Source organism: Monodon monoceros, unplaced genomic scaffold, assembly GCF_005190385.1.
Source record: "Monodon monoceros isolate NGI ecotype Baffin Bay Population unplaced genomic scaffold, NGI_Narwhal_1 Super_Scaffold_4, whole genome shotgun sequence".
NCBI lineage: Eukaryota > Metazoa > Chordata > Mammalia > Artiodactyla > Monodontidae > Monodon > Monodon monoceros.
In genome coordinates this window covers 26,630,809-26,648,187 of record NW_021703781.1, presented here as the reverse complement: position 1 = coordinate 26,648,187, position 17,379 = coordinate 26,630,809, and the positions used below count along the sequence as shown (strand labels likewise).

Here is a 17,379-nt window from a genome sequence, read left to right as displayed (position 1 = left end):
GGCAAATCCATCTTTTACAGCTACTTAATTTTCTGTGCACTTAAGATATGGGTGTTTTAGTTTGCCTGTGATTTCCTAGCTCTGGTTTTTGCTATGCTGGCCGTTGGTTTGTACTAAACCAAACAACTGGGGCCCATTTGGCATTTGGTGTTTTAAATGTAAAAGGACATTTGAAGTACATGACAAATGCTGAAAAACAAAGCCCATAACGCTGAGAACATAAAGAAACTGTTTATAATGTAAAGGTGGCTACATTTTCAGTCTATCTATCACTTTAATGAGCTCTTTGCATTTCTTTGATTAATGCTCACAAAAGGGGGAGAAAAAATTGATGTAATGGAAACAAAATGGTATATAGTCTTGGCAGCATTAGGGTTTCTGTGTGTTTTATTAGTATCCACTTCGTATTGCTGTCTTGCCATGTGTACTTCTACCTTTTCCCTGGCATAGGATGCCTCTAGTTTACTGGAAATGTGATCCAGCATGAAGAAGTTTCTATATTAGTGGCAAAACAGCCTTTGTACTCTCTGGTGGCAGCAAAGAGGGAGGGTCCAGGACAGGAATTAAGAAGTGGTAATGGTAGTAAAAAGAAAGGCTGATGTAGTTCGTGCCGTATTGAAATGAAGAATCCAACAGGTATGAAGAAAAGAAAAGAGAACATTAAAGATGCTTTAGAAACATTTAAACATTAGGTAGTAATTGGTACATAATCAGTAGTAATTCTTACAGTTTAAAATAGTGAATAAAGGGGAAGGGAAAAGTGCAGCAAAGATGTCTTTGTGAAGTAACTGCATGGGGGGGGGAGAAAAGTTAGTCAAGGCAGGCTTCCTGGAGGTGGTGAAGGCGGGGCAGGAACTGAGTTGGGGGAGAAGGGAGGGGACAGCATATCTGAGGTGGGTAAGACTTGGTGAGAGTAGGGATGGGAATCAGCAAATGCCACCCTTCTGTGCTGGAAACCAGCTCTGACTGCTTCTCCCCTCAGCTGTATACACAGAGCATTCTGGGTTTCCATGGGCTCTTTGGACCCATGTAAGCTCTCAGCATCCTTTGCTCTGAGATTGAGTGGCTCTTACAACATTGTAGGAAGTTGAAATGGTAGAGAACTGGGAACCCTGAAAACTCTGTTTTGCTCTGTTCTTCTAAAGCCCCTTAATCTGTAACTTTTGGTCACTTCTATCCCAGAGCATCAGTTTCCCCAAATTCATGTAGGTCAAAATGACCTTTAGGGTTGTTACAGCTCATCAGCACGTGTCCCTCTACCGTGTCAATCAGCTGTTCTCAACCCCTGAAGATGACGTGAAGTTGTGAGGTTTCAGGCTCTTTTCTCTTATTCATTTATAATTTTGGTAAATTTTCTTCTCCTTGCACAAATGAAATATATTTCTTTTAGAAAATTTGGCAACTATGTATAAATAAAAAGAAGACAAATATGAATTCCTTATAATCTTAGCATTCGGACATAAGAAAGTTAACGTTAGTCTTGTTTCTGCAGATATAAATATTTTACCCCTCAAAAATGGATCATACATAATAGTGTGTACCTGTTTTTTCCACAAAATTGTATCATGACCATTTTTTCTATATCATGAAATGTTTTTCTGCATTATTTTTAGTGGCTGCATACTTAACATAATCAGTTTCCTAAAGCTGGACATTCAGGTTGTTTTCATTTTAATACCGTTACCTAATAACTACAAATGAAGACCATTGTAACCAAATCTTTAATATAAAGAAATGTTGGCTATGCATGTATTTTTAGAAGTGAAATTGCTTAGGTGAAAGGGTATGTCAAATTTTAAATCATTTGATCTGTGTCGCCAAATTACGCCTTATTTTTAAGTTGTAAGATGAATTCAGAGGGGGTAAAAGGCAATTGAGATGTTGTGGAAAATTCATCCTGACACCATGAGCTTTTGCACAAATGAAGAGGTTAGACCAGGTGAATATTAGGTTTCTTTCCAAATCTGTGGCCTTAACTGTGTTTGAGTTGTAACTAGTCTCCTCCCCTTCCCCCCTCCCTTCCTTATTCCCTCCCTCTTTCCCTCCCTCTCTCCCTCCCTTCCCCCTTCCTTCCTTACACCAACCCCTCTGAGAGACAGGTTCTTACTTAGGGACAGTAAGCTCTTTAAGTTTACTTTAAGGAAAGAGACTGTCTGCTTGGAGAGACAACTCTTGCAAACATATCTGTTTCATGTGTGTGAGACTTGTATTTGTTTCGTGTGTGTGTGACTTGTCTAAGTGCTGACGATATCTTATGAAACTTAATGGACAAATAGCTATAGAGAACTTAGGTTGATTGATTGGTTGTTAGTTGGTTGCTTTAGTTTGCTTTGGTTTAATTTAGACCCAGAACAGAAACTCTAAAAAAGATGAAGTACCTTGTGCAGCTTCCCAATGCTTTCATTAAATACAGTCTCTAGAAAAGAGTACTGTTAAAAATATCAGTGTTACTTATTGTAAGTAAAGAAATTGACCCAGGTCTTGTCCCTGGTCACTGGGAGTGAACAAGAAACCTTGAGTGAAGATATAGTCACTTGTTTCAATAGAAACTCAGACATGCATGAGCCATTTTACCAAGAAAAGAACAGAGATTTTTCTCAGTTACTATACTATTTGGGCATTTTGGTTGCAAGTGATAGAAATCCAACCCCAAAGCCTTAAATAAAGGGGAAGTCATACAACTGGGGTGTCTCTGGCATTAGGCACATTTGAGCCCAGGAGCCTGAGTGATGTCAGAGCTCTGTCTCATTCTCTTTACTTCTTGATTCATTTGCCCTGTTTTCATTTGTCCCCTGGTGAGCTAAATGCTCACCAGCAGCCCCGTACTTACATCCTTGTGGTTTTGAAAGCATCTTTAGCATCGATTTCATCAGGTCTTGGGGAGAACACAGATTGGCCCCAGCTTGGAGGACAAGTGGATCTCTAAACCAGCCATGTGTCCAGGATGATGGGGATCCATATTGTTGGCCCTGTGGAGTCAGGGTTGCCCCCCTCCCCTACCCGCCACCAAACACTGGGAATGGGTTCCTCATGTAGAGAAGAGGTTGAAGGGGAGCACGTAACAACAGAATCAGCTATCCTGGCTCTGCCACCAACTGATCCGCAACCTTAGACACAGTAACTTCGCTGCTCTGAGCCTCAGTTTCTTCATCTGTAAAAGGGAGGTAATTATTAGAAGATTTCCAAAGTTCTTGCATCCCTAACAGAGTGATTGGTAAAGAGGCAAAAAGAGACCCAAATGGTATAGTTTAGGTTTCTCAGAACTGTCTATTAATGTAATTTCTAAGCTCTGTCTTTAGGCTCTGGGTAGAGAACAGTGATCAGCTCCAAGTTCATGAGTTACCTGGAATAAAGCAGGTAACACAGTTGAAATTGGCAAGGGTGTTCCCTGCCCCACCTTTCCCAGCATTGACCTCCAGCAACCTGTCGGGGGCTGGCACCACTTCCAGCTCTCCTAAGTGGAAAGTGCTCAGTTAGAGTAGCTTTTGGGGAGTGTCAGGAGAAGTTTCTGCCTTGATAAATAATCATTTTTTATTGAGTCAACACTGGTCGGCTCCTGGCTCTCGTGACTCAGGACTCCAGCTTTGTGGAAAGCCACTGAAAACTACTATGAATAACTATTACAAGGTTCAACTGAGGTTTTCCCTTGGCCGGATTTCTCTTGCAGACTTTTCTAAAAAATCTATTTCCCAAATCAAGCCTGGGCACGTGGATTTTTCCCCCTACAAGTTAGAAAGCAATCATACTTCTGTACCTGGAATTTTCTCTACTTCAGCTGCTGAAGAATTTGTTGGAATACATACTGCAAAAAACGATGCTGTGGCTATTACTGTACTTGCTCAGGGGAGCTATTCAGATGCCTCATTTATTGGAGCTTAATAGATTAAAAGTCTAAATTGAGTCTCATGATATAAGCCTAATCAAGTTCTAATCTGCATAATTTTCCCATAAGCAGCAATGGAAAATTTGGATAATTTATGTTTCAGCAGTTGCCAATCATGTGTTAAGTAGCATTGTTGCATTTACTTATCAAAATATTTTTATTGATCTTCACTTCATCTGACATTTGGCTTTGGGTTTTTTTTTTTCCTGGCGTTAACAGGAAATTTAATTCATCTCCTAGATGATGTAATATGAGATGTGTCTCTTGATTTTAACATGCCTTTATAGATCATTTTTAACGGTGATCTTTCCCTTTTACAACTTCATATTGAATACCTGTCTCAGCAAACCTAGATGACTCTGCCTAATTTATTTCTCTCGTTTAACGTAGCATATGGATTTCTAACCATCATTTATATGCACACAATAAAAGATAATTTGCCCCACCATTTGAACCAATTCCTTTATGTTAAATCTATGGGTGTGGGGAGGCACTTACCTTCATTTCTCCATCTATTTTAGGGGAGGTGATTTATAAGAATTTCCATCTCCCTCTCTCCCTGGAAAAGCCTGGGGATTTAACTAGGGAAGATTTAGAAAGTACTTTGTGTCGTCCCCCAAGGAAAAATACTGTAATAAAGCGTTTATCATATGTACTGAGTTGTGCGTGCTACCATACCAAAGCAAGTTAAGCATAACTACAGTGGGTCCCAGCTGTTATCTGCTATTGTTTAAAAGTGAAAACAATAAAAGAGTGAGACTGGCTCAGGCCTCAAACTTGCCTGCCAAGCTCAGCACATGAGAAAGAGAGGCCATCACACACAGAGGCAAGGCAGCATGGAGCACAGTAATCCTTGGGTTCTGAAGTCAGACTGTCTGGCTGGAGCCCCCAGATCTGCCACTTACCAACTGGGGTGTTGGAGGAAGTTATTTGACGGCTCTGAATCTTATTTTCTTCATCTGCAAAATGGTAATATTAGCAGTTCCTGTACTTACAGGATTGTTATGAGGAATAAATGAGGTGGCCCGTGAAAAAACCCTTAGCGCAGCTTTGGCACGTGATAAGAAGGAATATGCCATGGTGACCTAGAGGAGGCTCTGGAGCCAATTTACCTGGACTGAGATCTAGATCTGCTCATTCCTAAATGTATGTGCTGGGTCAAGTTGCTTAGCTCCGCTGTGCTTCAGTTTCCTCATCTGTAACATAGCAGTATCTACATAGGATGGCTGTATGAACTAGAGTTAAAACATGCACAGATTTTATTTAGTACATGCTGAGCACTCAGTAAATGTTGGATTTTACTATTTTTTGCTTAAGGTTCTACTTAAGCCTGACTTCTTCATTCTCAAAATTACCTTAGTCAATCTAGATCCAGAACATTCTTGCCTTTGCTTTTTTTTTTTTTTTTTTTTTTTTTTGCGGTACGCGGGCCTCTCACTGTTGTGGCCTCTCCCGTTGTGGAGCACAGGCTCCGGACGCGCAGGCTCAGCGGCCGTGGCTCACGGGCCCAGCCGCTCCGCGGCATGTGGGATCTTCCCGGACCGGGGCACGGACCCGTGTCCCCTGCATCGGCAGGCGGACTCCCAACCACTGCGCCACCAGGGAAGCCCCTTGCCTTTGCTTTGAGTTCCACAAAGACCATGACATTGGGTCTTTCTCATCTTCAAATGCGCTCACAACTACATTACCCTGGAACCCTTTTCTAGCCGTGCCCTCTGGTAGATCTTATCTGAGTCACAGCCTCTCTTTGCTTGTAACCACAGGTGCTCCTTGGATGCTACGTCTGTATGCATGCATGCAGCAGGGACCCAAAACAATTACTTTAAAAAATGAAACCTTAGTGATCTTGTTATTCCCGAGCCTCTCCTCCTTGAACTTCTTAGGAATAGGTCAAGTGTTTGTGTTAAATTCTTTCATGTGAAGCCATCCAAACTGAAATGCCCTTGTCAAATTTAACTACAGGTCACTTAACCTTCCAATAACTTCCCTGACACAGGCCAAGTGCTGCCTGCCATTGAATAACCAATCATAAAAAAGAAAATCAGGGACTCCAGATTTTGTTCAGCTGAACCCAACAGTGGTGATGGTTGAGAACACAAATTCTGGAAAAGAACATAGAGAGCAGTGAAAACCGTTTCAAAAGCCCGAGAAACAACAGAAGAAAGATTATGTCCTTAAATAATTAAAGGAAGTGGGAAATTAGGTCTAGAAAACAGAAGACTCCAGACAGTCTGCAGTTGCTATAAGGCATTAAGAACCTTTCTTTCATGAAGACGGGACACCAGTTTTTCAACGTACCTAAAGAAAATCCTAGCCATCCAATATCCAAAATACTCCATCCTTAAATATTTTAGGCTGTATTTTTATCACTGGATTGACCTGATTATTTCTACCAAAATACATCCACACTGCTATTGCCTTCCCATTAATTTTCCAGGATTTTTCTCTATGTGAAAATTCTTTTAAAAAACTCTACCAAAAGCTACCTCAGGTCTTTATCCATAGGGAAGGGGGAGGCAGTGGATGCTATTCCTAGCCAGAATATTTATTGTGTACTGAGTAAAATATTAACGTTGGTAGTCAACATTTTAAAGTCTTTTTCTTCATACCAGGCATTGTACTAAACGTTTTAAATATACTATTTCATTTTATTCTCACAACTGCCCTGTATAGTGGGTAATTCCAGCTTACAGACAAAGAAACAGAGGTTTGGAGAGTCTGTGCTATGCTCATGGTTATGTGGCTTATAAGTAGATGAGCCAGAAGTTAAACCTAAGACATCTGACTCCAAAGCACATGCTCTTAGCTATTCCACTCCGTTTCTTCTCTGTGGGCCAGGCATTTTGTAGACAACCTGGGATGTTTAAAGAAATAGAAAACCCAGTCTTTGACCTAAAGTTCTCCTGCAGCATATGGAGTGAGCATGCTTGGCAGGGGGCAATGTTGGGCCCATTTCTGCCTGATGCCAAAGGAATAGAACAAGTAAGGTAAGCCCATCCTATCTGCCCCTGAAGATTGAAATGGGGAGGGGTTTTCAGTGTAAGGAGCTCAGGTAGTCTTTAAAGCTATCTTTAGCCCAAAACTTGCCTCCCATGTCCATGCTCAACAGAGAGGAAAGGGAATACATCTAAAGAACCAGGAGGCCATCTTGGTAAGAGCTTGGGTTGTAGTTAATTAAACTTGAATCTTTTCCTGATTGAGAACTTCTGATTCCATCTCTCCCATGCCAACATTCTTCATCATCTCTTCTGGCAAAATAAGTGGTTGTTTCTAAAATTAACTTCCCGAGTGTTAGTTCAACTAACGGAAGGAGCGTTTCCCAGTTTCACTATCCTCTAGCTGTAGATCAGGGTCCCTGGAGGATATTCCACGTGCCAGCGCTTTCACATGCAGAACTGAAGCACTGCTTTATGTAGAGGGACTTACAATTCAACCAAAGATGTACCCACTGCAGCTAACAAAGGGATGGGAAGCAAGACCATTAGGGACCTGGTTGCCATTTAGACCTGCCCCTTTATTAACAGCCGCTATGGTGAATGGGGTAGATGCTGTCAAATGGCACCAAAGGCCGGATTGCCTCTTCTCTTTGTAAGGAAGGTGCCTGATTTTCTGTTCTTTCCAAGGCCACTTCGGGAATCTGGGTCTGCTCTGCCATTTCAAGCCACAAGTTTCCCATTATAGAATCTCTAAGAATGAAACAATGCTAATAAATTCTGTTCCTCTTTAACACAACTCTTCAGGAAGGGCAAAAAAAAAGATAAAATCTATTTCTGTTCTCTTTGCCTTTGCTTATAAAAATGTGTGACTATAAAAGTAGCAAAATAAAAAGTGACATTATCATTGCTGAAGTTTTCTTTCCAACAAAGTCACCCCGTTCTTGGGGTCCTGTGTAGGAGAGAGAAAGACGTTTAATGGAGAGATGTCTTTGGACATCCACCACAGTTTGTCAGTTTCAGATGCTAATGGAACCGGGCTTGGCGACTGAAGGGGAAAATGGAATATGAAAGCAAAATGAAAGAGGCCTATGAGGCAAGCATGTCATTTCTAAATGAAGGTTTCATGCAAAGGAATTGAGTCTTTTCACAGCTGAAAACGGAATCTTTAAATAAGATAAAATAAAAGGAAGCTTTGGTTTGTTGCTGGTTCTGTAATGAAATACTGTTTTCCTAATACCGTGTGACCTGCATTTTTACCTGTTTTATGGGTGCCAGTCCTTGACGTACAAACCCGTATTTTCTCAAGTCAGCATTTGATGATGGATGTCAAAATACAGGCCATGTATTATGCATATAGCGTTACCGATTTAAGGTGTTTACTTGTCAAGTTGAAGAAATTCAAAAACGTCACATCCACTGAATCTGCACAGCTGTCGCTTGCAGTTTTTCATGCTTTTGCATGAAACTTCTGATGAAGACAGTTTAGTTTTCCCCCTTCACTATTCTAGGGGAAGAAAGCAGCAAGCATTTCAATTGCGTGTTCTTGGTTACATGGTTGGCTGAAAAACACACATTCCAAACTTTAGAAAGATGGACACTATACTGTCCTTCAAAGTTACTTACCCTGTGCACAGGGTATCAGTATAAAGAATAAAATTAAGTGCAATCAGGGAGTGAATGGTAAATAAAGCTTTTTCTTTCTTTCTGAAAATATGACACTCCGATGAAATTTATACACAGGAGAGCAGAAAACAGGAAAACTCGTTGATATTTTTCTGGCATTTCATGCATGATGTACTTCCAAAGCAAAAGGCAATTATGAACACCTGTCATTTCATTCCTGGTAGATAAAGATTCACACATACCTTCATGCCAGAAACAACCCAGTCTTGTCGCGTTACCAGAGAGAGGCACTAATCTCTCTGGTCACACAGTCTTCGGAAATTTGTTCTTGGAAACTTCGCAAGTGACTGTATCTGTAATTCCCTAATCCATTGATAAGCCCAGGTAGCCATCCACTGTGGGCAAAGAAGAGAAGACAAAGAGAACGTGAACTTCTGTCTGCCTGTTCTATAAGGTGGGGAAGGCAATTGGACACGGCGGCCAGTGTGGAGCTGGCGGTGCCACTTGCCACGTGGCAAAATTAATTTTCACCAAGAGAATGTATGAAGAAAATAAATGTATCATGTTTATACGGCTATGTACCTCCTTAAAGACGCAGCCATTTGGCCTAGCTGGGATGCTTTCTCACCCTCCCTAAACTTGAAAATATGGTTGGGCCAAGCTCATTCTAATATGCATTGAGATTTGGGTCTGAGACCCAGAGAAGCCCAAACTGCGAAAGTCAGAACAAGTAGGCTACTCTCCAGTTTACTGTGCCCACATCTACCTTATGGGGTCTGTGTCAAGCACACTGGGAAGTTCAAGGGTCCACTATAAGCAGGTGGCATATGCAGCAGTCAGGATGATTTCAGCTGCAAGTAAAAAAAAAAAACTCCTCAGTGTGGCTTAAACAAAAGGGAGGAAAATAAATACACACACGCATATATATATAAATATATAGTTGTACGTATGCTGTGTATATATATATATATATATATATATATATACATAAATATTTAATACATAATACATAAAAATACATAAACAGACATTATATATAATCTCATTATTATGTGTATAATATATATAAAAGCTCATTACTACCTTTTATATTATAATCTCACTTATAAATGTATAAAATCTCATGTAGTAAGAAACCCTGAGATCCATTGGTTTTGATTCTAGGGCTGGTTAATTCAGGCACTAAGGACAGTTCTTCCTATCATTCAGTCTTTCTACCATTCACTTCAGCCAATTCATTAAGTTGGCTTTGTCCTCAGTGGGCGCCCATCCCAGTTACAAGACGGCTGCTACAGTTCCAGGCACTACAGACACAAAAGCAATGTCCCAGTGGATCAAAAGAGAATCTCTTCCCATGTGATATTTTTTAAGAGCAAGGAAACATCTCCTCAAGCGCCCAGGCCAATTTCCTCCCACTTCCCCTTGGCCAGAACGCTGTCAAAGGCCCAGGTTTAAGTCCCTCACTGGCAAGAGAATAAGTAATCAATTGGTTTAAGATAACAGTCAGGATAGGTTAGGTTATGCTGTGGTAACAACAACACCACAAACAACAACAAAACAAGTCTCAGTGGCTTAAAGCAACAGAGATTGATTTTTCACTCAGAATGCTTTGTGTGTCTGGGCTACTTGTCCAGGGCTGCTGCCCAGCCTTCATCTCCATAGTAACCTGTGTTCCCACTGTTGCCACAGCCTGGGAAGAGAGATGGCAAGTCAAATACTTGTACCAGGGCTTCCCTGGTGGCACAGTGGTTGAGAGTCTGCCTGCTAATGCAGGGGACACGGGTTCGAGCCCTGGTCTGGGAGGATCCCCCATGCCGCAGAGCGACTAGGCCCGTGAGCCACAACTACTGAGCCTGCGCGTCTGGAGCCTGTGCTCCGCAACAAGAGAAGCTGCGATAGTGAGAGGCCCGCGCACCGCGATGAAGAGGGGCCCCCGCTTGCCGCAACTAGAGAAAGCCCTCGCACAGAAACGAAGACCCAACACAGCAAAAATAAATAAATTAATTAATAAACCCCTACCCCCAACATCTAAAAAAAAAAAAAATTACTTGTACCAGAAGTGATGAGATGCATTGTTCTGTTTGCTTTTCATGGGCCAGGGCATTTCCTATGTCACGTGGTCATATCTAACTTCAGGGAGGCACAGAGGTACAATCCTCATGTGTGCCTGAAGGAAGAAGGGAACAGAAATCTGTGAGTAAGATCAATAATTGGTGTAAAGACTGGTTTTCAGGGAACTGTCAAAGTGGGTTAGAATCTTTTATAATGGTCTCCTACTTTGCTCTTCTGAAAACAACTCATCAGAGTTTATCCTGGGAGTGCTAATTTTTGACTTGTAAATAATGCATATGTTACTTTTTTATTGTGTATATACACTATACTTTCATCATTTCCAAATTTTCCACATTTCTGATTTTTCTTCTTTCTCTCTTTCCTTCCCACTAGGGTTCACACCTCCGGGAATGGACAGATCCTCTCCGGATAACAGCCCGGTACATGGGATGTTACGCCAGCCCTCCATCACAACTGGGGTCAACATCCCCATCATCACTGAACTAGGTAGGAGTGAATGTCAGCTTTGGGTGGATTCTTTTGGTCCTCTTTTCCGACCATGCAGGATATAAGGAGGTTGGCCTGAGTCTTAGCTCTTTCAGTGTGGTAGGCTCTAATGGGGTTTGTCTCGGGGGGAGATTGGAGAAGGGTATGGGTAGAAATATGACAGATGACCCAAGGGAAAACTTATCTGTCTTTCCTCTGAGGTGAATAGATAGTTTCCTTATGCTGGTCACTGTTTTCAAAGGAGCATGAGATGAAGGGTTTGAGATTGGGTCATACATTAGGGAAGCGGGAGGAAGGGAGGAAAGGTATGGTCCAAGGATTTTTTCCAGTGATTCACATTGGAAGCATCTGTGGAAGGTCCCTCCCCGGAGGTACAAAGCCTCAGGGCTAAGCCAACCCCATTGTGAGAACTTCATAGAAACATTGGGCTAATATGTGATAATTTTACATTTCATCTATTCTAGTTGAGCTTTTCAGCTAAAGGCCATTTTCACTGACTACCGCTCTGGTCCAGAAAATGATGGGGCTTTGAGGGCCATGAACATTGGCCAGTGGGATCCAGCTTTTAACCTGGCCATGGCACTCCCTGCTACTATTTGTGAATTTGCAAAACTGCTACGTGGTCTCTTCCCCCGAAGAGAAACACTAACTACCTGTGGTCCTGGGTCCCTTTACTTTAGAATGTCTCCTCTGTTATTCCCTCACTCTTTTCTTTTTCTGTACTTTCCTCCACTCCCTTTCCCCAACCCTTAACTGCTGTATCCCATTAGCTAAGCCTGGCAAGTTGCCTTTGGTATCAGTCAATCAGGAAAAAAACAGTGGGACGCACATTCTAATGATAACTGAACTGGGTAAGAAGCACTGTTTTCTTTCACGTCAGTATCTCCTTTTGTTTTGTGGTTCGTGTTTCCAACTACCATCAGCCTGTTTTCCTTTTCACCGGCTGTAACGGAAAGGCTACCCCATGGCACTGCTTTGAATGTGTTTTATTTGTGGCTCTGGTTGGAATCGGCTGTCTTGTTCTAGCCTCTTCCTTAAGGATTTTTTCCCCACACAGCATCAGTAAACCTTTGATCACACCCATCTGACCTGGCAGTTGTTTCCAAAGCATCTTTGCTCTAATTCATTTTCTTTGGCTTGGGCCTTTTTTTTTTTTTTTTCCATGTGTCCCCCTGCTCCCCTCCCACCTTCTCCCTTCTATTCCTCTTTCCAGCACACTGTCAGTTTGACTGACATGTCTTCACAGCTCTCAGAGAAAGTCAAGGGAGAAATATAAAAATTTTAAGATAAGAAACCTAAGACGGTGCCTTCCCTCCAGCTGTTTATTTTCCTTTATTCTGACTTTATTTGCCTTTTTTTTCCCCTACTCTGGTTCTGAAGCCATAAAAGCAGCCAGCTCATAGGGGACCCTTGCTTACTAAAGCCAGGTCTTAAGAAAGGATGCAAAGGATGAGCTTAGCAGCCACCAAGGCCCAGCCCTGCACTCTGACCCCGACTCCGCTGGCCCAGAGCCCTCTCTGGGAGGAGATTCGGAGCAGACTCATCTAGAAGATGAAGGCCTGTGGTCGTGACGGCATTTGTTAGGCTCTTCCACGATTCCCCGTGACTTGGTTAATAACTCTAGGGAAAGCACCCATCAGCAGCAGGTCTCAGAACTGGGGGCTGATCTTCTAAACAGAGAAAGCAGGTGCTGCTTGATGGAGGGCGGGTCGAGAGGTAGGGATTACCTGCCTTCAAAGAGCTCACAAACGGAACGGGGATTACCTGCCTTCAAAGAGCTCACAAACGAACGGACATGCCATTTTCTTGGCTCCAAAATATATTTCAAAATAACAGAGCAGGCTTCTAACACAGTAATCTTGCTTGCCAGGTGTCTGGAAACAAAGGAATAAATTGTCCACCATTCAGCACAGCGTTATTGTCGATGTAGCTATTTATCAGGACAAATTCACTCAGGTCAAGGAGTGTCACACTATTTTCTGTTTCCTGCAGTAGGACAGGTGTCTTTTTCATGTTTAGAGAAGTTGGCTAAAAGCGTAGGCTTCTGGATTGCTCTTCTCAGAGCCTTAGGGTGGTAAGGGACCCAGGGAGCTTGTGTGGCCCAGACTTCTGGTGGGAAAATTCATCCAAACATCTCTGTCTCAGAAAACCTCAGCAGCATTTCAGTATCACCACTGCCAGGAATTTCTTTGTCTGTTTGGAATTCATGCGCTGCCAGCTAACTGGGATATCTTTACTTGTGACTTTATTTATTTGATATCTTTATTTGTGACTTTATTTATTTGATATCTTTATTTGTGACTAGTAGAAAAGAAAGAGCGTGGTGCCCCCAATCTAAGGCAACAATTCAAGTATTCAGCTAGCATAATTGAGTCTCCTGAAGCCTTTGTCCCCCACCAGATTTCTTTTATGAGCTCAGAGAACCTTCCGTGTGTTCACATCACCCTCACCTTCTGCCTTAAGCCCAATTTTCCTACTCGTCATACTGCCTTTAGCACCCAGACCGTCATGATCCTCTGACCACCTCACCTCCCCCATCCCCACAGGTATTTACTGTTTACCTACAAGTTCTGAGATGTCTTCTGCATTACACTAGGCCAGTAAAATGCCTTTTAAAAAACACAGATGGTGCAAGTCAAACAGGTTTTTTAAACTGTGTAGTATTCCAGTCTTCACACACTTGGGGAGTCCCAATCGACGTTAGTGGGTCCAGGCTTCCTAGAAGTTCCACAAGAAGGAAATCTGTTTGAAGCTATTTAACCTGTTTCCCAGTTGTATTTGATCACAAATATTTTGGGGTGACTGTTTTCATCACCTCTTAGCACCCACATAATTACTGTCCCGTGAAATAGGTTTCGGGTAACACCGGCTGCTCGCCCTTTGAGACTAGGTAACCCAGAACCCTGGCTCCTGCCTTGGAGTTCTTCCCCAAAGACTCGAATCCCTAGCTGGCTGACATTCTCCAGTCACCTGTCAAGTCTACCAAACCCTCCCCATCGTCATGAGAAGATGTAACCGACACTTCCTTTAGGCAGCATCCATGTGTACGCCCTCCTCAGCTCTTACAGGTAGTTAAAACCAGGTCCCTCTGCATCTTGTCGCAGGTTCACATTTTCCCATTCACAAAGCAGGAAGACTAAACTGTGGCCCACAGCATGCTTCTGGGTAAATGAAGGGAGGAGAGGAAAAGCTACCGCATGACCCTGGCAGGATCCCTGAGCAAGGCCTTATTTACGTGCTTCTGAGAGGGGCAGAGGGAAGCTGGGAATTTTCGTAGTGTAAACAGAACATGGACAGAACGTGAAATCATGAGAGCAGCTACCGTTTATCAAGGTGCCGGGCCAGGTTCACCAAGCAGAATCCCATAGGAGCCTCCTGACAGCCTCAGGAGAGCTGCTCATATTCCCCCCATTTTACAGAGAGAGAAACTAAGGTGTAGAATGATAAAATGCTTTGCTCGGGGGAGTTAGTGACAGGGCCTGGATTCAAAGCCCAGTTGTCAGATCCTGGGTTTTGCATTTTCACTAGCCTGTAGCTCAAGCACTGCGAGGACAGTGGGGACCCAAACATGATAAACGTTGGAAGAACAGAGAACAAAGATTTTCCCCCATTAGGATCTTTCTCTAGGGAAACAAGATGGTGTCATTTAAAAATAATTCCATGCCCAGCCTTTTGTCCTATTATCATTTATTCTGCCTCATACGATAAACAAGCAAAAGTTAAAAGCAACAACAGGGCTTCCCTGGTGGCGCAGTGGTTGAGAGTCCGCCTGCCAATGCAGGGGACACGGGTTCGTGCCCCGGTCCGGGAAGATCCCACATGCCGCGGAGCGGCTGGGCCCGTGAGCCATGGCCGCTGAGCCTGCGCGTCCGGAGCCTGTGCTCTGCAACGGGAGGGGCCACAACGGTAAGAGGCCCGCGTACTGCAAAACAAAAACAAAAAACAACAACAACAAAAAAAGAAGTTATCCCAAAAGTTCCTTACGGAAAAAAAAAAAAATTAAAACAGTAACTCTAGGAAAGAGAATTAGCTGCTGATACCTTTAGAAAGGAATCAGAAAAAGGAAACCTCATCTATTCTTTTCCTAAAAGCACCATAATTATTCCAGAAATCACAAGCGCTCATCTCCTCCCCCACCACACACTTTCCCCGCCATTACTTGCTCTGCAAAACTGATAATTTCTGATGCCAAGATGGGAATGGAAATTAATTTGTCATTTAATTTTTAATAAGTTAAAGACATCTCGGTGACACAACCAATCAGTCTGCACGTGCGTGCCAGAGGAGTCCTTGAGGAATCCTCAGATGGAAATGAAATACAACATCAAATGCTGCGTCTGCCTGAGCTGAAGCACATAAAAGATTGAGCTGTTTAGGAGGGGAAAGGGAGAACGTGGGCATCCCCAAGCACCTCGGAATGCAGAGCAAATCTTTGTCAGCCAGCAGCCGGAGACAGCCAGGGGTTCATCCTTTGTATTGAACAGGACTTGGTGGGTTTGGGCCTGGATTAAGGGCCAGACACCAGGCACTACCCAGACCCGTCCCCCCACCCCGGGCAGGCTGTGGGTGGTGCCAGAGGGTGGATTCCTTGCTATTTTGCCTTTGCTATGCTCCCAATCTGTTGCTCTTCACTCTCAATAAATTGCTTTCTTTCCCTTGTGGCTAAACTTCCCATCCCAGCATGGCTACTCATGGCTCCTCGTCCTTGAAATACGTCCCTCTCTCAAAGGACTTAGCTACCAAAAAAACGCTTCAGAGTGTTTTTCCTCACGATCTAAAACTATACCAAAGAATTGACCAGCACTGTCCACCAGCTCCACCAGCCTGCCGTGGAGCACGTCTGCGTGACGTCACTGCTCTCCAGGCCTGGGAACCTTGAACAAGCACCTCGGAGCAGTCCATTGAGTCCCACCGACCCCCACCCTGAGCTCCATCAACAGCTTCTCCCATGCTTTTCTTTCCTTTTCAGTGACTTCAGTGTTTCTAAACCAGTAGCCTGCTCTTTCTCTGACTCTGCTGCCCGCATGTGGTCTTTTAATCTAATTCTTACTTTATGCTTTTCCTAGTGAACGATACTAATGTTCAGTTTTTGGACCAAGACGACGACGATGACCCCGACACAGAGCTGTACCTCACGCAGCCGTTTGCATGTGGGACAGCGTTTGCCGTCAGCGTCCTGGATTCACTCATGAGCGCGGTGAGTAGGTGGGGGACACGGGGACCCAGGGTCAGAGCGCCTCCAGCCTCCAACGCATGAGGGGCATGGGCTGGAGCTTGAACTACCCTGGAGAGCCGAACCACACCGAGCTTGCCGTCTGGAAGGGGATACTGATGCTATTTAAATTAGCACACAGATAACCGTCTGATTATAAATTCTTGAAAGTGCAAGGAAGGCTATGAGTAAATATAGGTAAGCACTTGATGTGGTCTCGGGATCAGAGGAAGATTTCTCCGAAGAAAGTATATATATTTTATATTGCTCAAAGTCTGAGCAATAAAGATGGGAGATTTTAGGGGGAAGAGAATCCCCCAAAGAAGGAGAGCAAAGGTAAAGGCCTGGTGGGGAGAAGGGTACCTGACAGGCTCAAAGAAGGCCAAGAAAGCCTGCGTCGCTGGACCTCAGTGAGAGAGGGGAAGGGGAGGACAAGGCAGAATTGGACCCACAGGACCTCGAAACCCATTTTCGTGTTTTTGGTCTTTCTCTTAAGAGCAGTGAGGAGGCGTTGAAGGGTTTTAAGTTGGCAAGTGATGTGATCAGGTTTATGTTTTGAGGGGATTGCCTGGGCAGCTATGTGGAGGATGGCTCAGGAGGCAAGATGGCAGCGGGTAAGTCTGAGTAAGGGGCTCTCGTAGCGTGGAGTAGGGTAGAGCCCTCGGGGCTGGAGGAAGGTGGATGGGTTTGAGTGGTGTTTGTCAGTAAAATCGAGAGGACTTGGGAATAGATTGAATATGAGCAAAGGCGGAAGAGGACAGAGTGTCAAAGGTGTCTCCTAGGTCACTGCCAGTCACTTGAGACTCAGTCCTGGGAGAGGCGTGGGTGTGAGGCAAGGCCTGGCCTGTTCTCTGCCCCAGTGAAGGCGCAGAATGGTGGCAGAGAGAGGAGGGTGAGCTGCCAGGGATCCAAAGGATCTTCAGTTTCTTTTATAACTTGATATGCGTCGAACAATCAAGGCATTTGTGTTTTCACTTGTGAGACCAAAATCAAATGACAATTAAAAAGTAGGTCCCGTCTTAAAGAAGCCATCTTGAGCTACAAAAGGCAAAGCAGACCAGAATGGAGATTATGAAGTGTTCCCACTGAGTGGCTTTATTTATTGTATAGAAAAGTCTTTTTTGGGGGGAATTCTCAACTTCACTCTTTTTATAAATACAGACATA

General features: G+C 43.5%; 1 protein-coding gene across 7 annotated transcripts in view; it reads left to right on the top strand.

Moving 5' to 3' along the window:
• KCNMA1 (potassium calcium-activated channel subfamily M alpha 1) overlaps window positions 1–17,379 on the top strand; it is a 746,198-nt gene that overhangs the window by 697,830 nt on the left and 30,989 nt on the right. For 6 of the 7 annotated variants that reach the window (XM_029200928.1, XM_029200923.1, XM_029200922.1 and 3 more), the window contains 2 exons: window positions 10,888–11,001; window positions 16,068–16,198. In XM_029200928.1, the coding sequence (XP_029056761.1) occupies window positions 10,888–11,001; window positions 16,068–16,198 (245 nt within the window). Of the gene's footprint in view, window positions 1–10,887; window positions 11,002–11,771; window positions 11,853–16,067; window positions 16,199–17,379 lie in introns of all 7 variants that reach the window. The other variant, XM_029200929.1, reaches the window with a different exon arrangement.